Source organism: Catharus ustulatus, chromosome 1, assembly GCF_009819885.2.
Source record: "Catharus ustulatus isolate bCatUst1 chromosome 1, bCatUst1.pri.v2, whole genome shotgun sequence".
Classification (NCBI taxonomy): Eukaryota; Metazoa; Chordata; class Aves; order Passeriformes; family Turdidae; genus Catharus; species Catharus ustulatus.
The window spans coordinates 714,713-737,361 of record NC_046221.1 but is presented as its reverse complement, the minus strand read 5'-3'; the positions used below and the strand labels follow the sequence as shown (position 1 = coordinate 737,361).

General features: G+C 54.4%; 1 protein-coding gene across 11 annotated transcripts in view; it reads left to right on the top strand.

Moving 5' to 3' along the window:
• Positions 1–22,649, top strand: part of MAP4 (microtubule associated protein 4) — a 135,946-nt gene that overhangs the window by 79,866 nt on the left and 33,431 nt on the right. For 7 of the 11 annotated variants that reach the window (XM_033055235.2, XM_033055226.1, XM_033055292.1 and 4 more), the window contains 4 exons: positions 204–347; positions 2,163–3,053; positions 3,953–4,099; positions 4,740–4,886. In XM_033055235.2, the coding sequence (XP_032911126.1) occupies positions 204–347; positions 2,163–3,053; positions 3,953–4,099; positions 4,740–4,886 (1,329 nt within the window). Of the gene's footprint in view, positions 1–203; positions 348–2,162; positions 3,054–3,952; positions 4,100–4,739; positions 4,887–19,286; positions 21,046–22,649 lie in introns of those variants that run through there. The other 4 variants (XM_033055252.1, XM_033055272.1, XM_033055282.1 and 1 more) reach the window with 4 other exon arrangements.

Below are 22,649 nucleotides of genomic sequence, written 5' to 3'. Positions count from 1 at the left end.
GGTTTGTAGCACAGCACTCCCCACTTTCATCACTTCTGGGATTCAGGAGTTTCCCTGCTCAGATGATTTTCCTGACAGTGGGCAGTAAATCTGAATTTCTGTGAGCAGGATGGGGATGCTGAGGAGGTGTCCCTGCACACCATCAGCTCTGTGCCTTTCCAGCTGTTCACTCCAGCTGTTCATCCAGCTGTTTCTGTCCCCAGTGCCCCCTGCAGCCACAGAAGCCATCAGGACCAGCCTGCCCGAGAGCCCCACGGCAGCAGCAGCCCCTGGGAACGCTCCTGCTGCAGCCCCAGCCCTGCCAGGAGAGGCTGCAGCCACGGGGGGACCCCAGGGCAGCACAGCAGGTAAATCCTGCAGCCTGTGCTGCTGGGAGAGTGTGGGATGGGGACAGAGTGTGCACAGACCCTGCTGTGCCTGCAGCTCTGGGGACAAACAGCAAATCTGCTCACTGGTGTCCCAGCCCAGGAGCTGACCCATGGGTCTCTGCTGTCCCCACATTTTAGCTGCAGGAAATGGCAAGGATGTGGTGACAGCACAGGGAGGGAAGGGTTTAGGTGGGAAATGCCCTCTGAGGTCCAACCCATGGCCCCAGGTGTCACAAGTGCCTTTCAACCTGTCCTTTTAAAACACTCTCTTAAAAAAACCAACATTTTTAACATATTTATATCATCATTTTATATCATTGTTATCCAGTTTCCTAATACTTTATCCCACTCATTTCCATCATTCTCCAGGGAACATCCATATCTAATTATTTACAGTGTAAAATCACAATCTTTACATTTTCTTTTGGAGAAGATCATGGTATCACTTAAAGACCCACAACAAAGTCAAACCCAAATGAGGGCTGGTGCATGCTGCATCCTTTTGGTTTGGTTCACTGAAATATTTGTTTTCTCTAAATGGATCCTTAAGTACCATTTTAAAAGGGACTTTCCATTTTTTCAATTTCTTTCTGACTTCAGCTGAAGTATCTAATTTAGATTTAATACGTTTTCCACTGGTTGGGGAGGATATTTTTAGATGTGACTCAAAAAATCAGCAGAAATGTTATTTTTTGGTCATCAGCAGTAGATGGGAGATGTTCAGGGCACAGGGGGTGGGCAGAGCTTGGGGCTGTCTGGAGCTGCAGAAGACAGAGCTTCTGGCACTGATCATTTGGAAAAGCTTGCCTCTGGACAGCTGAAACATTAAACAAAAACTGACTGAAAAACCTCCTTGAAGGGGGTTTTGGGCAAGTAGGAGCTTAAATGCAGAAGTTTGATTGTGCTGGGAAGTGACAAATGTTGGTTTGGAGCTGCCAGCTCCGTGTTGGGAGATGCTGTGTGAAAAATGAACGAGGCCAATGGGAAGGAATTTGGGATTAGTGGGAGGATTTTGTGTCAGCAGTGCCAGGGCTGACACTGACCCCCAGCACCAGCACAAGGATGTTCAGGATGATTGTGTAGCTCTGGAGTGTGTCAGCACTTCTGCTCTTGGAAAACCTGCTGGGCTCACACAGGTGATCCCACATTTTCTGTGTGGAGGGAGAAGCTTTCCCAGGGAATGTGTGGCTGTCCCAGCCCTGGAGGTGTCCCAGGGCAGCTGGGGCAGCCTGGCACAGTGGGGGTGTCCCTGCCCAGGAGCAGGGAGGGACAGTGAAGCTGGGACATCCTGAAGGTGCCTCCAGCTCAGCCCATGCTGGGGAAGCTGCTGGGATTCCTGCCTGGAATGTGCTCCTGGCACAGCATCCAGCAGCTCTGGCCCCTCTCCAGCTGTGTGGAGCTTTGGGACACAAACTGCCCATCCTTGGGAGCAGATGGGAGCAGGGCAATGGGAGCAGGGCAATGGGGTGGCATCAGGGAGCTTTGGGACACAAACTGCCCATCCTTGGGAGCAGATGGGAGCAGGGCAGTGGGGTGGCATCAGGGAGCTTTGGGACACAAACTGCCCATCCTTGGGAGCAGATGGGAGCAGGGCAATGGGAGCACACAGGGCACGTGGGGCTGCAGCAGGAGCAGCTCTGGGGGCAGCCAGGGGAGGATGAGGATGGTGGCAGGGGCAGGAGGTGGTGCTGGGAGGCAGGAGGAGGCCCAGGAGTGTCCCTGTGTGTCCCCAGCTGTCCCCCAGCACTCAGCTGTGCTGTGGCTCTCCCTGACTCTGTGCTGTGTTCTGGGCAGGTGCAGCCTCTGTCCCCGACGTCGCCTCCCTTCCTGCACAGAGGGCTGGGGCTGCAGACCCCAAAGCTGCCCCAGCTGCCTCCAACCCCTTCCAGGCCATGGAGCTGGGCTTTTCTCCTGCCCCTGAGGCCAGCCCTCCCAAAGGTGTCCATGGTGTGTCCAGCCCAGGGACAGAGCTTGGCTTCGCCCCGGCTGCAGACGCGGCGTCCCCCCATGGGCTGGATTTGGGGTTTGCCCCAGCAGCAGATGTGGAGTCCCACCATGCCATGGATTTGGGATTTGCTCCAGCAGCAGATGTGGAATCCCACCAGAACATGGATTTGGGGTTTGCTCCAGCAGCAGATGTGGAGTCCCACCAGAACATGAATTTGGGATTTGCACCAGCAGCAGATGTGGAATCCCACCAGAACATGGATTTGGGGTTTGCCCCAGCAGCAGATGCAGAACCTCAGCATGCCTTGGATTTGGGGTTTGCTCCAGCAGCAGATGTGGAATCCCACCAGAACATGGATTTGGGGTTTGCTCCAGCAGCAGATGTGGAATCCCACCAGAACATGGATTTGGGGTTTGCTCCAGCAGCAGATGCAGAACCTCAGCATTCCTTGGACTTGGGGTTTGCTCCAGCAGCAGAAAGCAAAGCTCAGCACGTTCTGGGCTCTGAGCTTGGCCCAGCAGCAGATGCAGAGTTTGGCCCAGCAGCAGAAGTCAACCATCAGCATGGCCTGGATCCTGAGCCTGCTCCTGCAGCTGCAGCCAAGGCTGTCCCTGCTGGGGATGCTGAGGAGGTGGCACTGGAAGCTCAGCCTGTCCCTGCAGCTGCCCCCAGGATTGCTGTGTCTGGGGAGCTGCTGACATCCCAGGCTGCCCTTCAGCAGGACAAGTGTCCTGCAGGTGAGTGTGCCCGAATCCCAGAGTCCCAGGCAGGGATGATTCAGGCTGGAAAAGCCTCTGGAGCCCAGCACTGGTTGGCTTTGGGGGAAGAGCCTTGGGGAGAGCTCAGCTCTGCTCTCAGGATACACAGAAAAGAATTCATGGGGATTCTTCACTTGTGAAACATAAAACTAGAGGGTTTTAAAGGTTTTTTAGTTTTCACTGGGCATTCCTAGCAGTGCTGAGTGGCCTAAGCACAGCCATGCAGAGGTGTTGGCTGGTGCTTGGCTTTGTGTCACCACCACCCTCAGCTCTCACCAAAAGCTCCCAAATCCTGTGGGACACAGAGCTGGCAAACAGAGCTTCTTGGGAACAATCTCTGAAGAGACAACAAGGCTTAGTTTAATTCTGGGACCTTTCCTTGGGGTGAGTGTGGGTGTTGAGGTGTTGGGAGGGGTGTTTGGATTTCCACGTGCAGGTTTGCTGTGCTGTGTGGATTTCTCCAGGGGCACCATCCCTCTGGAGAGAAAACTGCTCTCCCAAATTGTATTTATTTCATATTTATATTGCCAAAATGCAGCAAATAGTCCTGGGCAGGGGCAGCATATGTGGACTGGTTGTGGATGGGGTTGGAGTGAGATATTTTTTCTTCTCTTCTAATACTCTTTAATGATGAGGATAAATTTCAAGAGAGAAATTTTAACCAAAAAAAACCCCACTAGAATGTAGTGACTGAGAGGCCCAGGTGGGTGAATGAAAGAGAATGCAGGAAGGTAGAAAGATCCTAAAAATCAGGGTTTGGAAGTGAGGAAATCCCTCACTCCTTGTGGAAGAGAAAAACTCAGGCAAGGGAGTGATTTTTATTTATCCTGATCAAAATTTTAAAATAAGAATTTTTACTCTTTACATTCCATTTGCAGAATCAACAGCAGAGATGGAAGCAGAATCCAAAGTGCCAGAAGTTAGTGAGGCTCCCTCAGAGAAGATGAAGGAGAAGGACAGGAAACCCCCTCCAAGCCCTGATGAGAAAGTGCCAGGGCCAGGCAGCTCCCAGGCAGAGGCAGCAGGTGAGAAATGCAGGACAGAGCTGTGCCCACCCTGGCACTGCCCTGCTGCCCTGAGCAGAGCTCAGGCTGCACCTCCAGCAGCTGCTCAGGGTGTGCTGCCTGCACAGAGCTCCCTTCCCTTCCTCCTGCACAGTTCTTGTAGCCATGGCTGTCGTTGTTCCCCTTTCTGGTTCAGATTTCAATAAAATTAATTACAGACAGAGCTGCTCTGCCATGTAATTATGCCTTGCAAATTCGAACTGGCTGTAATTATGCAGAGTGAGGGGTGTTGTGGTGGCTGTGTGTGTTGTAAGGTGGAGATGAATAGGAGATGATCAGCATTAGCCAGGGACTCCAGGCTGATCATGGAGTTCATTCTGGGTTGGAATTCCCAGAGGGAAGCTGGGATGGTCTGAACTGGGTTGATTGCAAAGAGGAAAAACCCAAACAAACCCTCACCCTGTGCTAAGCCCTGAAACAGCCCCTGCTTCATGTTGTACCCCACACTGGCATGGGCACAGTGCTGCTGCAGTGGGGCTGTGGGGAGATGAACCAGCCATGTCTCATCAACCTCACCCCTGGTACACAGAGTTCACCCCTCCAGCTGCAGCCTGCCTGTGCTCCTGAGACCTGAAGCTTTCTGTTCTCTTTCATGTTCCAGCTGAAGCAAAAGGAGCACTAGAAAATAAAGACCTTCCAGAAAAATCTGCTCCTGCTGAGAATGGTGAGGCACAAAAGGAGGAGGGTGAGCACAACCGCATCCAACATGCAGAACCTCAGGAGGGGAAAGCCCTGCAGGAGCCCACAGGTAGGATATAAATCAAAACATAAAAAATAATTCCATTTCCTCATGGAAGCCTCCTCTGGCACCTCTCCACCTTCTGCTGCTGGCTGTGGGGCTGCCTGGGCAAGCAGAGGTGTCTTTGTGTGGTTCTCAGTGTTCCTGGTGCTGGGCTCACCCTTCCCCTCAGATCTCTGCCCTCTCCAAGGCTCCTTTCCCTGCACATTCAGACTAAAAACCCAGATCTGGGTGCTCTGAGTGCTTTATCACTGGGACTGGCTCACAGCTGTGCTGGAGGATGGCAGAGCTCCTCATCTCTGTGCCCTCAGCACTGCCCCTTATTGTGGTATTGGAAGGATTGGTAATTCTTCTGAGGATATTCCCAGTGAGGATCTCCTTCCCAGTCACAGGAGCTGTGGGATTGCCAAAGGAAGATGAGATTTTCTCCTGCTCCACTGACCCAGCCTGCAGAGGGGCTGGTGCTGCTCTCCCTGGGTGTGGAGGAGGATTTGTGGGCCAGGGCTGAGTGACAAACACCTGCTGCTCTGCTCAGCCCCTGAGGGGTCCCCAGGGACACTGCAGGTGACCCTGGCACAGAGGCTCTGCCTCCCACTGCTTCCATGCTGCCTGCTGGGGAAACTTGGCTCTCCTGCCCCCATCTCTCTTCCCATCTTCCCACTAAACTTCTGTTTTCCCACTCTGGAGGGATGCCAGCCAGAGATATAAAAAGGCTCTCTCTGATCTTGTCTTGCTGAGGCAAAATGGATCCTTCATGCATTTTTTAAAAAGCAATGGCATGTCTTTACAAGAGCTGGTGCTTTTTGGTGGGGTGAGAGCCTGTGTCAGGCTTGTGTTTAAATGGCTCTGGTGTGTGGATTTGGGGTAGATCCCCCAGGTGCTGGGGTAAATCCCCACCCCAGCCCTCCTGGGGTGCTTCCAGGGCTGAGCACATCTCTATGGCCTGTTGGAGAGGGCTGCAGCCACACAGAAAATAGATTTAATTTTTCTTTTATCAAACAAATAGTGGCCTTGATGTTTGAGCAGGCTTCCTGTATTCCAGGTGTTCCCAGTGCACAAGTCAGGCAAGCTCCCAAATCCAGGGACCGCGGGTCTGGCAGAGCAAAACCTGCCCCGGTGCCTCTCACAGCTGGGCCAGAGGAGCATCCCATAGGTGTCCCACAGCAGAAGAGTGCTGAGCCCAGAGCAGATCCCTGTCCCACACTGGAGCTTGGAACATCCCCTGCCTTTAGGGTTCCTCACAAAAAGGCCACCAGTGTCCCCACGGAGAGCTGCAGAGATCCCCCCCAGGAGAACTGGGATTTGGAAGGTGCTGTTGTGAAGAAAAAGAAAAAGAAAGCAAAGCAGAGGAGGAACCAGCTGCCAAGAGGGCTGGAGTGGTGGGATGAGGATGGAGCAGCCCCCAGAGCTGCCAGTGGGGCGGGATGGCAGAAGGCAGACGCGTGTCCCCGAGCTCTGGATGTGCCAAAGGAAGCAAAAACAACAACTGGGAATCATCTCCTGGATGAGCAAATCACCTTCCCTGGGACAGCCCCAGGCCTGCAGGGCCCAGGAGCGCTGCCTGCCAAACCCAGGGAGGAAATGGGAGCAGAGGGAAGGAGAGATGGCAGCTGGATGCTGGAATCTAAAAGCCAAGAGGTTCCCTCAGAGCTGGGCAGGACCAAGGTGGAGGAATCTGCTGCAGCACAGGGACTCAGCCAGCCCACAGAGAGAGACTTCCCCAGGAAAAATGAGAAGAGGGAGGACAAGGAGTCACAAGGTGCTGACCTGGTGGTCAGTGTGAGCAGGACCTTGCAGACCAGCCCTTCAGAGCTGCCCCTTCCCCACACAGACAAGGAGCCTGGAGCCCCATCTGCAGGGCAGGAATCACCCAGGGGAAATGTCCACCAGCCTTCCCTGCAAACTGCAGCCAAGAAAAACTGGGAAAAAAGCAAAGGGCTTGGAAAGGAGCCCCTCCAACAGCCTCACCTGGAGGACAAGCTCCCCCCAGAGCCCAGGGCAGGGTCCCAGGGAGGGCAGCAGAGCCCAGGAGCTGCTCCTGCTCTGGATCCAGCAGAACCTGGGCAGGGCACAGGGGCTCAGGGAGCTCCCAAACATCCCAGCCCTGGCCAGGCTGGGGACAGGGGGGTGGCAGCAGATTCCCCAGATGCAGACAGAGGGAAGGGATTTGCTGCTGCTGGGAAAGATCCCAGCTGGACACACGGGATGGACAGGCCCAAAAAAAAGCGCAGTGAGGGGAGAGGCAAAAGGATGAAAAGCTGCTCAGAGCAGGTGGTGCTCTCAGAGGATGGAGGCAAATCCACTGAGGGAGGGAGGGCAGATGAGGCTGGAAAGGAAGGGGTTTATCCTGAAAATGGCCAGGCTGTTCCTGCCAGGGGACACCCATCAGCCCCAGACAAGCCCAAAAAGAGAGGCAGCGATGGGAGGAGCAGAAAAGGGGAGAGGAGCTTTCCCCAGCAGCCTTTCCTTGAGAAGATGGATGCAGGGAGCTGTGCTGAGGTGGCTGATAAGGGCAAGGAGGGCAGTGATAAGGGCAGAGAGGGGGGCTTGCAGGAAGAAACAGCTGAAATGCAAAGGCCAATTGAGCTGGGACCAGAGAAACAGAAAGAAAACACTGGGAAAGGTGAAAGGGCTGAGCTGGGAGCTTTAGAGCAAGCTGTGCTGCTGGAGAGGAGCAGAGAGGAAGGCAGAACTGCTGCTGTGGCTGCCACCATGAGCCCCCCAGAGCAGGAGGATGTGTCTGGCAGGGGCAGGGAGGCTGGGGGGGCTGCTGGGCTCAGCTCAGGCCGGGCAGGGAAGGGCAGGAAGAGGAGCAGTGATGGCAGCAGGAAACAGCCTGAGAGGAGCCCCTGCGGGCAGGCAGCTGGCCTGGGGGCTGGGGGGGACAGCAGGCAGCCTGGCAGCAGGGACAGCAGCTGGGACAAGGAGAAGGGCTCTGCTTTGCAGAGAGAGAGGCTGGAGCAGGAACCCAAAATCCAGGGGGGCAGTGGGAGCTTCTCTGAGCAGCCAAACCTTTCAGGCCATAAAACAGAGAGTTCAGAGCCAGAAACAGGCAGTGCTAAGGAAACCTGGCCTGGGAATGAAGGGAAGGAAGCAGATAAATCCCAGGCTCTCCCAGAGCACAGGGCAGGGGTGCACAGTCCCACCAGGGAGCTGGGGATGGACAAGGCCAGGGGTAAAAGCAGAGAAGGGAAAGGGAAAAAGGCTGAGCACAGTGCTGAGCTGGGGCCAGGTGAAATCCCTGCAGTGGGACATGTCCAACAAGCTCAGTCTGAGAAGGGCAAGGAGAGCTCCAGGACTCCAGCACTGCTCCCTGATCCTGCCAAGGTGCAGGCTCCTGCCTTGCCTCTGGAGCCAGGGAAATCACCCACAGGAGGTGAGCAGAAACACAAAAAGGGGGAGCCTGACCCACAGCAGCCTTCTGTGCTGGAGCACAGAGCAGGAGCAGGGATGTTCCCTCCTCCTGGCCTGGAGATCAGGGACAAACCTGAGGCAGGAGGTGCCAGGAATAAAAATGCTGCTGCAGAGCAGGCAGCAGTGTCAGATCCCAGCCTGGCCCCGGTCAGTGAGAGATCTAAAAAGAGGGGCTATGATGGGAGCAGTAAAAAGGCTAAAAGTGCCCCCAGGCAGCCCCCCGTGGGCCCTGGGCTGCTCTGTGCCATGGAGGACACAGACCTTGTAGATGAGAACAGAAACATCAAAAACCTCCCCACTGGCCCTCAAGGACTTGGGAATAATGAAGGAAGTGACTTCAAATCCAAGGCTCAGAGCACAGCTGGCCCTGGTGATGGGGGTGAGGCTCCCTCTGGCCTCCCAAAGCAGAGGGAGGGGGGTGCAAGGACTGGGAACCTTCCTCCTCCTCCTCCTCTGGAAGCAGGGGCAGAGAAAAGCAGCAGAGAGCCTGGAGCTGGTGCTCAGAGGGAGATGCAGACCCAGAAATGTTGTGAGCAGCCCCTCGAGCTGGGACACAGAGCCCCTGGCAAAGAGGGCTCACAGAGAGAAGGGACAGGCAGAGAGAGCCAGCCCAGGGACAGAAGTCACCTTTGCCACGTGGCAGAGGTGGATAATAAAGAAATAAAGCCCAGTGATAAAAGGCACAGCACTGGCAAGGCTCCCTCAGAGCCTCCTCACCAGGCTGCAGATCCCAAAGCCCGAGCAGCCCAGGGGACAGGGACAGCAGGGACAGAGTCCTGTGCAGAGAGGGGCACTGCAGGCTTGTCCCCAGCCGCTGCAGGGACACCTGGCAGCACTACAGGCTTGTCCCCAGCCCCTGCAGGGACACCTGGCAGCACTGGAAGCTTCTCCCCAGCCCCTGCAGGGACACCTGGCAGCACTGGAAGCTTCTCCCCAGCCCCTGCAGGGACACCTGGCAGCACTGGAAGCTTCTCCCCAGCCCCTGCAGCCCAGTGCCAGGCTGTGGCAGCTGCTGGGATGGACAGCAAAGCTGAGCTGGGCACGAGGAGAGAGCAGAGCTCAGCCCAGCACCAGGGCTCTGAGGCTGCTGGTCTGCATGGGGCAGCTGCCCAAAGCTGCCAAAAACTGCCCAGAGAGAGGCAGAAAGGGCCCTGTCAGCCTGCTGAGCCTCTGCTGAAGGATGCTCCAGGGTCAAGGTCTGAGCTGGATAAACCTGAAAACAAAACCAAAGAAAAGGATTCTCAAGCCAAAACCAAAGAAAAAGATTCTCAAGACACAAATAAAGAAAGAGAAACTCAAGATAAAACCAAAGAAAATGAATTGCAAGAAGCAGCTAAAAAGGAATCCCAAGAAGTAACTAAAGGAAAGGAATCTCAGGATACAAGTAAAGAAAAGGAAACTCAGGATACAAGTAAAGAAAAGAAATCTCAAGTAACAACTAAAGAAAATGATTCTCAGGACACAAATAAAGCAAGAGAAGCTCAGGATACAACTAAAGAAAAGGAATCACGAGAAACAATTAAAGAAAAGGAATCTCAAGAAGGAACTAAAGAAAAGGAATCTCAGGACACAAGTAAAGAAAAGGAAACTCAAGATACAACCAAAGAGAAGGAATCTCAAGAAATAACCAAACAGAATGAAACTCAAGATACAACCAAAGAGAAGGAATCTCTAGAAATAACTAAAGAGAAAGAATCTCAGGATAGAACCAAAGAGAAGGAATATCAAGAAATAACCAAAGAAAAGGAATCTCAGGACACAAGTAAAGAAAAGGAAACTCAGGATAGAACCAAAGAGAAGGAATCCCAAGGAGTACCTGAAGAAAAGGGGTCTCAGGACACAGCCAGAGAGCAGCAATCCCCAGCCCCAGGCAGAGCAGCAGCAGCAGGTGACCAGAGGGCTGCTGGAGAGGCAAGGAAGGAGCGAGGGAAGGTTCCAGAGCAGCTCAAGGGCTACATGAGACCCACGAGGGCGCGCGGGGGGACAGCCCTGGCGGCCCGGCCCCGGCAGGACAGAGGTGTGTGAGTGCACAGCTGGAGCTGAGTGCACAGCTGGATCTGTGTGTGCTGCCTGGCATGAGCCCCTGGGCATGCAGCTGGCACCAGGGGTGCTCCCAGGGCTGCTGGCCTCTCTGCACTGCTCACTCCCAGGTGTGGGGTGCTGGCAGCTCGCCCCGGTGCCCTGAGCTCTGAGGTGTGAAGTGTTTGGTAAATCAGCATTCCTGGGGTGAAGCTGCCTTGGTTCTCATCCCCTGGGCTGTGTGTGGCACTGGGCCCTGCTCAGGGATGGAGGATGCCAGGGGCAGGGAATGTTCTGGTCCCTGCTGTGGGCAGGGTTTGGGTTTAGCCCAGCTCAGACCAACTGCATCCCCTTCTCCTCCTGCTGTTGGTTTGGCTTCAGCCTCCTTGAGCCACTTCAGCCACAAAATGTCTTTCCTTCTCCAACCAAAACCTTTCCCAAAGCAGCTCTAGCAAAACAATGGCAGGACTGATGGAAATGCTGGGACTTTGTCCCTCCTGGGAGACTTTGGATGGGCTGGGCAGCATCCAGGGCTGGGCACCCTGGCTGTTCTCCAGGGAGCAAGGTCCCTGTGCTCCTTGGAAACGAGCTGCAATTCATCCCAGAGAGCTGAATCCAGTTCTTAGAAATTCTGAGCTAAGCATAGAGATGAAATGACAAATATTCTTGTACTTGTGCTCATTCTAAAGCTTCCTCAGAGCGAGTTGGCATCTCTGTGAGCCCCACCCAGCCAAGATGGGCTGGGGAGTTTATCCCTGCCCTCAGGTGCTCTCCAGTTTTGCCTTGTCATCAGGCATGAAAGTTTGTGCTGTTCCTGTGGAGTTTCTTGCTGCCAGTTTGCATGATGCAGCCACTAACTCACCAGACCCCAAGCTCCAGAGTGCCTTAACATGCTGCTCAGGTTTTTTGAGAGGTTTTGTAATTTTAATGAGTGTTGCATAACCTGAAGTAGTTCTATTTTAGTGGAAGTGGTGTTCTCTGCATGAACTTGTGCCTGCAGAAGTGATGCTCTTTGGTGCATGATGCAACAAAACAAAGGGAAAGCTGAAGGCAGCATCTTTTACAAAAGCAGTGTTTCTTCAGAGCCTTTCCATTGTCTGCCAGGAGTTTTTGGGAGGAAAGCTCCTGGATCTCTTGCCCAGGTAACGGTGCACGGATGGGAGCAGTCCTGCCTGGCAGTAAGTTGGCACAGACTTTGCACCTGGAAGTTGTCCTGCTGTGAGTTTGCTCAGGGCTTTGATAACCTTTCCTCCTTTTCTCAACACTCTGTAGAGTCAGCAGTTGGTTTGTTGGGGTTTTTAGGAGGAGCTGAGAAGGCTCAGCTCTGAATTCCCCCAGAGGGTGCTGGGCATTCCCAAGGAACATTCCATTGGAACATTCCCAAGGCTGCCAGAGCTCCAGGAACATTTGGACAGCGCTCTCAGGGGTGCACAGGGTGGATTTTGGGGTGTCTGTGCAGGGCCAGGAGTTGGATCAGTGATCCCTGGGATCCCTCCCAGCTCAGGAGCTCCCAGGGTTCCGTGGCTGAGCTTGGTTTGGAGCTGCTGGTGCTCTGAGCCCACAGCAGCTGAAGCTGCTCTGCCATCCCAGGATCATTCAGGTTGGAGTGCTGGGCCTGATCCCCACCTTGTCCCCAGCCCAGAGCTCTGGGTGCCACAGCCAGGAATTCCCTGGGAAGTGCCCCCTCCAGGGCTGGGTGCCACAGCCAGGAATTCCCTGGGAATTCTCCCCTCCAGGGCTGGGTGCCACAGCCAGGAATTCCCTGGGAGGTGCCCCCTCCAGGGCTGGGTGCCCCAGAGCTCCCAGGGCAGCCCCTTCCCAGGAGTGCAGGTTCTTGGCTGAGGTTTTGTCTCCATGTCCATCCAGGCTGGCCCTTGGGGCAGCAGCAGTTCCTGGGGCTGGAACTGGCACCCAGAGCTCTGAGACCCCTGCCCATGGGGACTGACAGGCCACCAGGGAATTGTTCAGCTGGGAAAAGTGCAGCCTTTCACCCCAGCTCTGCCAAGGCCAGCACTGAACCACATCCACAGGTTTTGGGTGCAGGGCTGCAGGGATCAGGGATCTCATCAAAGCCCAGCTGCCACATGGGCCCTGTGTCCCCTCCCTGTCCCCAGCCTGTGTGTGCTGGCTGTGGGCAGTGCCATGCTCAGGGTTGTGTCTTTAGCTGCTGCCACACCTTGGCCAGCACCTCACCTGTGACTGCCAGGCAGGACTGGGAGGCTGCTGCTCCACCCAGGATATCCTGACCCTGGAAATCCTCATATCCTGATCCTGGAAATCCTGATATACTGATCCTGGAAATCCTGATATACTGATCCTGGAAATCCTGATATCCTGATCCTGGAAATACTGATATCCTCACAGGATCCTGGAAATCCTGATATCCTGACAGGGTCCTGGGAATCCTGATATCCTGATCCTGGAAATCCTGATATCCTGATCCTGGAAATCCTGATATCCTCACAGGGTCCTGGATATCCTGATATCCTGATCCTGGAAATCCTGATATCCTGATCCTGGAAATCTTCATATCCTGAGAGGATCCTGGAAATCCTGATATCCTCACAGGGTCCTGGAAATCCTGATATCCTGACCCTGGAAATCCTGATATCCTGATCCTGGAAATCCTGATATCCTGAGAGGATCCTGGAAATCCTGATATCCTCGCAGGGTCCTGGAAATCCTGATATCCTGAGAGGATCCTGGAAATTCTGATATCCTGACAGGGTCCTGGAAATCCTCATATCCTCACAGGGTCCTGGAAATCTTGATATCCTGACCCTGGAAATCCTGATATCCTGATCCTGGAAATCCTGATATCCTGATCCTGGAAATCCTGATACCCTCACAGGGTCCTGGAATGGGTTGGGTGGGAGGGACCTTTAGGATCACCCAGTGCCACCCCTGCCATGGCAGGGACATTCCCACTGTCCCCCTGGCCAGCCTGGCCTTGGACACTTCCAGGGATCCAGGGCAGCCACAGCTGCTCTGGGAATTCCAGCCCAGCCAGGAATCCCTTCCCAATATCCCATCTAAACATTCTCTCTCTCACTTTGAAGCCATTCCCTGTGTCCTGTCCCTCCATCCCTTGTCCCATCCCTCTCCATCCTTTCTGTTTCTTTCCCCTGATGGGCAGGCAGTAATTTAGTCCCAGATTGAGGCATTTTTGGAGGACCTCCTGCTACAGCTCAGTGATGAAATCTCTTTAGCCAGGCTCCCACGTCCTGCAGTGTGTGTTCCAGGATAACAGGATGCTTCCCTAAAAACATCAGCTCCTGTCTGTGCTGCTAAAAGAGGTGCCAGTGTTGTGATACAGCTCTCTTGGGAGTCATGGCAACTGTGATGCTGCAGATTCCTCTCTGACGGAAGTTGGATCCATCTCCTGGAATTTAGGCCTTGCACACTTCTGGAATTTTTTTTTTTTTTCTATTTTTGACTGTGCAGCTTAAGGAACATTGGCTATAAGGCTGATTGTGCAATTCTTGAATTTAATCCCTTATCCCTCTTTTGGGTTTATTTCAGCTTCTCATTGTTGTTGTTGCCATTGGAAGAAGTGCCCCAGAGCCTTCTGGAAAATTATTTTATACCTTTTAATGTCAGGAGGCAGCTGAGCTGATAACAGAAACATGACAGGCATTATCAGCCTTTACAATGTGACTGAGCCTTTGTGTTGCCTCTTGTATGGATTCAAACTCAATTTGGGAATTAGAGATGACAGTCAGGGCCCTGAATTCTGTATTTCCAGGGAGGTGTCTGGGCTGGGTGCTGGGGAATGGCTGAGGGGGGAAATGATGGAAAGTTTTCACTCAGCCAGGGTTGGGCTGTTGGGTTCTGACCTGCTGCTGACACCTCCCTTCCCTCTGCTGCTCCAGCTCTATTTCAAAGGGACACTTGCAAAAGATATTTTTTCTTCAATCTGTCCTTGAAGAATAATCGATTTTAAAAAAAGAAAATTAATTTGTTCCAGCGTTTGGGGGCTGTATCCTCTTATGGATTTTGATTTGCATAAGCTGTTCAGCCCAGGGCCAGCTCGGGTCCCTGGGCTCATTGCACAACCACCCTGTGGTGCAGACAGTCTGCTCCTCAATCCCTGCCCCAAATGGGGCTGGGGGGGCTCTAGCAGTGCTCATCTCATGCCTGGATCCCTCCTTGCCTCCCCTCCTTCCTGTCCCTGTGGCTGCCTCCTGTCCCCAGCCTGTGCCAGGCTGTGCTGCTGCCCATTGCCACAGGCACCCTGTGGGATGCAGGGCAGATTTCTCAACAGTTTGTGTGCAATCAGATACATTTAAAAGCAAGATTTAAATGCCCATCCCTGGCTAATGACAGGATTTGCTTTGCTTTTGCAGCCACGGTGAAGCTCTTGCTGTAAATATTTTCCTTTCCTGCCTGGTTTCCATTATTTTCAGTGAGTCTAGCATTTGCACAGTAACCTTTCATTCATATCATGTTGGTAGCTCTCCTGTGGGACCCCGAGGTGTAATTGGGTTTGTGTGACAGGAACTCATCAGCTGATGAGCGTGGTGTTAATCAGGGCAGGGCTGCAGGATGTGTCAGTGCAGCCACTCACCCTGAGCTCACCAGCACAAACCAGCAATGCTGACAGCTGCTGCTCTGGTGGCGCTTGGAAAGGCTCAGTGTCATCACAGTGCAGCCTGATCATTAATTAAAGAGCTGTTAATTAGCCCGGTGGGGTGTGGGAGGGCACTGAGCCCCACGGGGTGACACAGATTGGTGAGGAGAGCTCAGCCCTGAGTGCTCTCCTGCCCTTGGCCCTGCTGGGAGCTGGGTTCAGCTGGAACTGAAGGGTTTGTGGAGATACTGCTTCTGCCCCTGGTTAAAACCTGAGCAGGATTACAGGATGTTCTCCCAGAGGTGCAGCTCTGCAGTGCTGGGTGCCTCTGATCCAACAGGATCACAGAATCCCTGAATGCTTTGGGTTGGAAGGAACCTCAAACCTCATCCATCCCACCCCAGCCATGGCAGGGTCACTCCCACTGTCCCAGGTGCTCCCAGCCTGGCCTGGGACACTGCCAGGGATGCAGGGCAGCCACAGCTGCTCTGGGAATTCCATCCCAGCCAGGAATCCCATCCCAGTATCCCCCTAAACCCACCCTCCCTGTCCTGTCCCACCCCAGCTCCGTGTTCTTTCCAGGTTGCCCAAACCAGCAATCCCAGTGCAGATGCCCCTGGTTGTTCCCAGCTGGTTTCCTCCCCTGTTCCACCATCCCTGGGCTCTCTCCAGCTGGATGCAGCCGTGCCTTGGAGCTGGCACCCTCTGTCCTTGGCCAGGCTTCCTGAGGTTGATTTCCTTCCTTTATTTCGTATTCCTGCTCATCCTTGGCACTCGGGTTTTCAAGAAAAGCTGGGAGTGAAACAAATCCAGTTCTGGCTGCAGATTGTGCCAGGCTGAGGCTGCTGACCACATTTCCTCAGTGATGCTGTTTGACTTTCTGGGAAAATCTGAATTCCAAGCCTCTTTCCCTGGCTGTTGCCAGTGTGTGGCTTGTGCATCATTCAGTGACCTTTGTGTTGCCTCTTCTCGGTTCCCACTATCAAATACCCCCACAATAAGCAAATACTGAGTTGGAGACACTCTGAGTGTGTTTGGTTTCTGGTTTTTGCTGATCTCTGATTTTTGATGTAAATTCTAAAGCAGGATTGGATTTGATCTGTAAATGACCCTCCTATAAAACATGAGGCTGTGTTTAAGGTTTGTACAACTCCACACCTTTGTGCTTATAGTGCAAGGTTCTGGTGGTCAGAATCCCAAATATTCCAGTTTCATCCTCTAGCCTGGTTTCTTGCAGCCTGTGGGAAGAAGTGGAGCGTGAGTTGAGCAGGCTGGTTTGGTTCCACAGCCTGTGTGTGTGTGAGCACACGGGGCAGGGTGTGTCAGTCCCACCTCCCTGCACACACAGAGCGTGTCCTCGTGGCTCTGATTGCTGCTCTGGGTAATAACTCTTAATTAGAGACCACACCAACCATGCTGGCACGGAGAGCTCATCATCCTGGAAAGTGATGTTGCCTTAGAAACCAGTGCAAGAGGCTGCACAGAAATGATTGTGTTAGATTAAAGCAAAAAAAAATCCCAGAGCATTAGCAAGGATAAGTAATAGCTTCGGGAGTGAAGCAAAAATAGAAGCACTAGGCTGATTCATCTGCTGAGGCTGGGAGGCTGCAGATTGGGTACCAGGGCTGACGTGGGATGCAGTGATCTGGCACAGCCCAGTCCCACCTGGAGCAGCCCAGGGAGGGTACAGGCATCCCCTGGGGATGGCTGCCCTTGGAAAAGGATCAGTGGGAGCATCCCAGCAGATCTGAGTGCCTGCAGAGGGGCTCAGTGCTGGGACAGGCTGTGCTGGGTGTGCTCAGCATCCTGGGCAGGCTGGTTTCTGCCAGCTCTGCCTGTGAGGAGGGACAGGGATAGGTGAGGATAAAAGGATGTGGGCAGGGAAAACAGAGCCTTGCTCCTCATGGACAGGGAAAACAGAGCCTTGCTCCTCAGGGACAGGGAAAACAGAGCTCCTCATGGACAGGGAATACAGAGCTTTCCTCCTTGTGAACAGGGAAAACAGAGCCTTGCTCCTCATGGACAGGGAATACAGAGCCTTCCTCCTCATGGACAGGGAATACAGAGCCTTCCTCCTCATGGACAGGGAAAACAGAGCTCCTCATGGACAGGGAAAGCAGAGCCTTCCTCCTCATGGACAGGGAAAGCAGAGCCTTCCTCCTCATGGACAGGGAAAGCAGAGCCTTCCTCCTCATGGACAGGGAATACAGAGCCTTCCTCCTTGGGAACAGGGAAAACAGAGCCTTGCTCCTCATGGACAGGGAAAACAGAGCCTTCCTTCTCATGGACAGGACAAACAGAGCCTTCCTCCTGGAGAGCAGGCTGCTCCCCTCTGGCTTTGTGGGGAGCTCTGGGCAGTGGGGAAGCTCCATGTGCAGGAGCTGGACCAAGATCTGATTTACTGGAGTTTATGATGATGGCACTGACATGGACTGAAAGGTGCTGGAGAGCCAGAGGAGAGGGAAAGCCCAGATCTGCTACTGGAAATCTTCCCCCTGTTGAACTGGGGGTAAAAGCAGTGGTTGGGGCTGCTTTTGCCCCAGTGAGACCCTCCCCTGAGTCACCCCTCAAAATCTGCCCAGCTCTGTGTTCTGAACATCCTTCCACCCTTTCTGGCCCATCTTCATTGACCAGCTTGCCTTTTAATTCTTTAGAGAATTTAAGGTTTATGAGAACCTAAAGGAACAACAGGGAGCAGAGCTCTGGTGGGAGAGCTGCTGGTTATGGCAGAATATTCAAAAATGGAAATTTTAAATTGGTAGAAGGTAGAGGCTAGGGCACTGGAACTGGGGAGCAGCATGCTGTGGGCAGGAGGAAGCTGTTGCAAAGCTCTCAGTGTATGAACTCTGCATTACCTCCATTAATGTCCTGAGAGATTAAATACTGGATGACTTTGGAGATTTTTCATAGCTAAGCATTCTCCTGCTTCTGAGCATCTTAGGTATTGACTGTGGGTCATTTCCTGCATTAGAAAATATTATTTAATAAAGCAGCAGGGGCTGTTGCTGGCTGTACACTCACATGGAGCCAGGCTTTTCTTTCCTGGGATGCAAATCCCTTCCATGATCCTGGGCTCTGAAGTACCAGCCCCGAAATCAAAGAGGGTTTTCTCCTCTCTTAAAAGTGGTAGATGTTTGCTTTTCTAAAAAAAATCAAATAAAAAGCTCCTAGGTGGTTTCAGAGAGCTTTACAGGGCTGCCCTCACTCCTGGGGAAGTGCTTTAGGGGATCTCTGGTGGATTGAGATTTCCTGTATAAAAAACCTCGGTTTGGATTGAGTGAGCAATGGAGGAATAGCAGCAATTCCATGGGATTAGAGGAATTTGGGGCCTGCCAGGTGCTTGGGGAGTGAGCAATGCTTGCCAGCAGCAGCCCTGCCCAGGGAGGAGGCAGAGCACGAGCTGGGAGCCCATTTCCCACAGCAAGACACCTCAGAATATTTTAAAGCAGAGAAAAAATTGTTGAGGCTCTTTGAGAAGTGAAGGTTGTGGGTGGAACTATTCTGGTTAATTAGAGGCTGTCAGGAAGGATTCATATAACTTACAGTTCCTTAGTCATTGTTTTTAAATATAGCAGTGCCTTAAATCCCAAGCTTAAATACAAGCAGATAAATGTGTGGATTGTAGCATTTCTCACAGCAGGTTCAATTCAGGGGGCGTAGTGGAACTTGCAGGGTATAAAAATACATTTCTTCAGTTCAGCTGGAGCAGGGGAGGCCTTTCCATGAGCTCTAAGGACATTTTCCCAGACGGGAGTGTGGGGATATCCGGGATGGTTGATGTGCTGTGACCCCGGTTCAGAGAGCAAAATCTGCCTGAGTCAAGGATTAAGCTGCAGCAGACACTTAAGAATAAAAGCTGAATGTGCAGTTTGGTGCTAATGCAGCCTCTGAGCAGCCTCCAGCCCCGTTTAACCAGAGGATGGTGGCCAAATCAGACTCCCAGGCTGAGGAGGGAACATCAGGGGTGTTCAGCCTGGGTTGGGATGGATCAAAGTGTGAATGAAGTGTGCCAGAAAAAAATCCACCTGCAACCAGGACAAGCAATGAAGTTCTTATTTTTGTCAGCTGGGGCTTGTCTGGCAGATTCTGTGCACCCCAAGAGGCAGCTGTTGCAAAACACAGATATGTGGAGTCTTTGAATCAGCTAAAAATATCCTAATATATGTTCGTGTCCCAAAAAATAGACTTAACATGAATCTTGCTGGTTTTGAGAGCCTTTTCAATCCCATCCTTTTCAGCTTTGTGCTCTTGCTTTTGGGAGCGATCCGGTTTGTGAATTGTGAGCTCCTCATTACAGCAGGACTTGTGATCGCTGTTGACTCCAGAAGAATATATTAAAATCACAGCAGACAAAGGCTCTGTGCTGAAAGGGCTCATTCTGCCCTGTGCTGTGGGGTGGGCTGGGGGGGCCGTGCTTTGCTTTTCTCCGGGGGGAATCGCTGACCTCGGCTCCTGCGCGTTCTCGGGACGGCTCCGCGGCAGGAACTGATGCTGATAAAAGCATCCATCGCGGCAGAGTCTGGCAGAGCAGGAGAGGCTGGAGAGAGACGTGCTGGGACCCTCCAAAACCTGCAGGCAGCAAAACCCTTCCCCCCGAGCCGATTAACCCTCGCATCCCCATCGCATCGCGCTGAGCATCCCTCCCCGAGGAGCTGCGAGGGAAGGCGGCGTGCAGAGGGTGGCTGGGTGGGAGGGTGGGCAGGACGGCGTTTGTCACCAGCACCGGGCCAGCAGCACGTCACGGCAGCGCCGCGATGTCCCTGCCGCAGCTGTCCGAGTACAGCCCGCAGAGCCCCCAGCGCTGCCCCGCCGCCCTCCGCCCCATGGAGACCCCCAAGGAGCTGGGCAGCGCCGGCTTCGAGTGGCAGAGGACGGAGGGGAAGCTCAACGAGATCGGCTTGAGCGTCAACAGCGGCGGAACCATGAAGGACGGGCTCGTCAAGAGCGCCGGGTTCACCGATGAGGATAAGCTCTGCTTCTTCGAGGGAAAACTGGACAAAGAGCTAAAAATAGCGCAGAAAGACAAAAGAGAGATTGAGGTGCCGGGCAAGAAATACCAGGCGGCTGCGGGTCACCTTGAGAGCTGGTCCCTGATTTCGGAATCGTTTCCTGCTGCCGAGGGGAGCCTGGGCAACCCTAAAGCCACCGATTTCCGAGTGGGACAGGCGGGAGCCGAAAAAGCCGGACCTGGGCTGGGGAAAAATGAGCCCATCACCGACCAGGAGAAAGCCGTGGGTAAGGCTGGGATGGAGCCGAAGCTGCCCCATGTGTCCGTGTCGGAGAGCGAGCCCGGCAGGCAGGGGAAGGAGCAGGAGATCAGCGTGTGGAACCCCAATTTCCAGCCCGTGCTGCCGGAGCGCTCGGGGGCTAAGGAAGCGGCCGTGAGGAAGGATGGAGCCCCCGGCTGTGGTGTGGCGAACGCCAGCCCCGGGCACTGCGGGCTCGCTGCCCCCAAGGCTGCCCCTCCGACCACCACCGTGGAGCTGGCCCAGGACGAGTCCAAAAGCGGCGAGCCGAGCCGGAGCCCCGAGATGGAGGAGGAGGAGGAGGAGGAGATGGAGGAGCAGCTGGGCTCTGAGGGCAGTTTGCTGGCCAGGGCTGCCCACCAGAGGAAGGCGATGAGGCGTGCGATGTCAGAGTGCTCTCACTTGTCGGTGCCCCTAACCCTTAACCTGGCCGATAAATACCCTGAGCCGGTGCTTAGAGAAGACGTCGCCACTGGGCTGCTCTCTCCCGGCAGCAGCCTGAGGCAGAGCCAGCCCAGCCCGGCCATGAAGAGGTCGCTGACGGCGCTGGAGGAGCAGGCCCCGCCGGGCGGCCCCGCGGCCCCGCCGAGCCCCGCGCAGCCCCCGGCGCCCCGCGACGAGCCGGCCGCCAAGAAACGGGACGAGTGGAACGGCACCGCTCGCACACCGGAGCCGGGCACGCCGCAGGTGCTCCACGGCAAGCCCGAGCACGTCGCCGAGCTCGGCAGCCAGGACAAAGAGCGGCAGGAGGCGGCCAAGAGGGACAAGAGGGACGGCGGCGATGGAGCGGCGGCGCTCGATGCTGCTGCCAAGGGCAAAGGCGCCGAGCTGGAGCCCGGCAAAACGGAGAGGAAAGAAAGCGAGGTCGGCGGTGTGCAGAGCTCCCCGGCTCCCAAGCAAGGAGATTCAGTGCATGACGGTATGTTACTGCTTTTTACCTGGCCGGGCAGCAGCCCCGGGCGGAGGGAGCGCCCGGAGAGCGGCACAAAGCACGGGCTGTGCAGAGAGCGATGGGGAATGGGGAATGGATCCCACAGCATCTGTTAGTGCAGCTGTGAGTGCCCTGTGGGCATCCCGAACCTCAGCACTGGGTTTGGAGGGGTCCCACCGCTGTCCCCCTGGTGTCCCCTGGCACAGGCACCGCTGGCACAGCTGTATGGTGACAGCAGGGTGACAGCAAAGCCTTTCAGCCCCTGAAAAACAATGTGCGGATCCCGCTTTTCCCGTAAGCTTCTGGCACCTTGTGCCGTTTGTGTTTGAGAGCAGCACAGGAGTGATGGGCAGGATGGTTTGTGGAGTTAAGCTCTTGGCGGTGCTGAAATGCAGAGTGGAATTTCCCTGTTTCTGGGAGCTCTTTCCCAAAGCCCCGTTTGAATGGAGCCGAGGGTCAATAGCAGCCTGTTGTGTTCTCTGCGTTTGTTGTTTCTGTGCTGCTGTGGTGTGTGAGGTCACTCTTCCCGGATTTGAAAGCTGTGAGAAGAGTAGTTAATCTTTGTTCTCCCGCCGGGAACAACATCTCTGTGTGCCCCTGGCAGCCCCAGCAGCAATAAACCTGCTTTTCTCCCGGCTTTTGGATGCGACCACGGTGTTTGTGCTTTGTCTGTCCCCCTCGTTAACGAGAGCAGAGGAAATGTGTCAGGGCATAAAGACAAAAGATTTGCAGGAGCTTTTTTTGCATCCTTTTGTAGCCAGCTGGTTTGTCAGCCCCTGGGAGGGGTGGTGTAAAATGGAAAGTGTCCCTTGGGAGGGGAGGTGACACCCAGGTGTGCAGGGGGGGACAGATGGAGCCCCAAACCTGGGGTGAGCGAGACTGGGCTGGGGCAGGGCAGTCCCTGTGTGAGTCCTGTCCTGTGCTGGGCAGGGCAGTCCCTGTGTGAGTCCCTGTGTGAGTCCCTGTGTGAGTCCTGTGCTGTGCTGGGGCAGGGCAGTCCCTGTGTGAGTCCCTGTCCTGTGCTGGGGCAGGGCAGTCCCTGTGTGAGTCCCTGTGTGAGTCCTGTCCTGCTCTGCTCTGTGGTGTGTCAGGGATCTGTCCTGCTCTGCTCTGTGGTGTGTCAGGGATCTGTCCTGCTCTGCTCTGTGGTGTGTGAGTGACACCCCATGGTCACCCATGCTCTGAGCATCTCCCCTCAGCCTAATCGCAGTTCTGCTTTCTCTCATTAGTTCTCTAAATGCTTCACTTTCCTATCTCGTGTTGGGGAGCAAGGTGAGGACAGCACAAAGTCCCCTCTGTGCTGTGCCAGCGTGTGTCACCTTCTGCTGAAGCACAGAATCCCAGCATGGGCTGCTTGGAGGGACCTCAGACTGCTGCCAGGGCAGGGACACCTTCCACAGCCCAGGATGGTGACATCCTGTCAGCCTGGCCTTGGGCACTGCAGGGATGGCTGCTCAGGATGGGGACATTCTTCCCCTTCCACCCTCTCTGTGTTACCTGGCTGCTCAGGGCTGGCTCGAGGGACAGAGCTCAGGTGGCCGTGGCAGTGCTGATGGAAGTGCTGGTGACAGTGCTGGTGGCAGAGGTGGTGG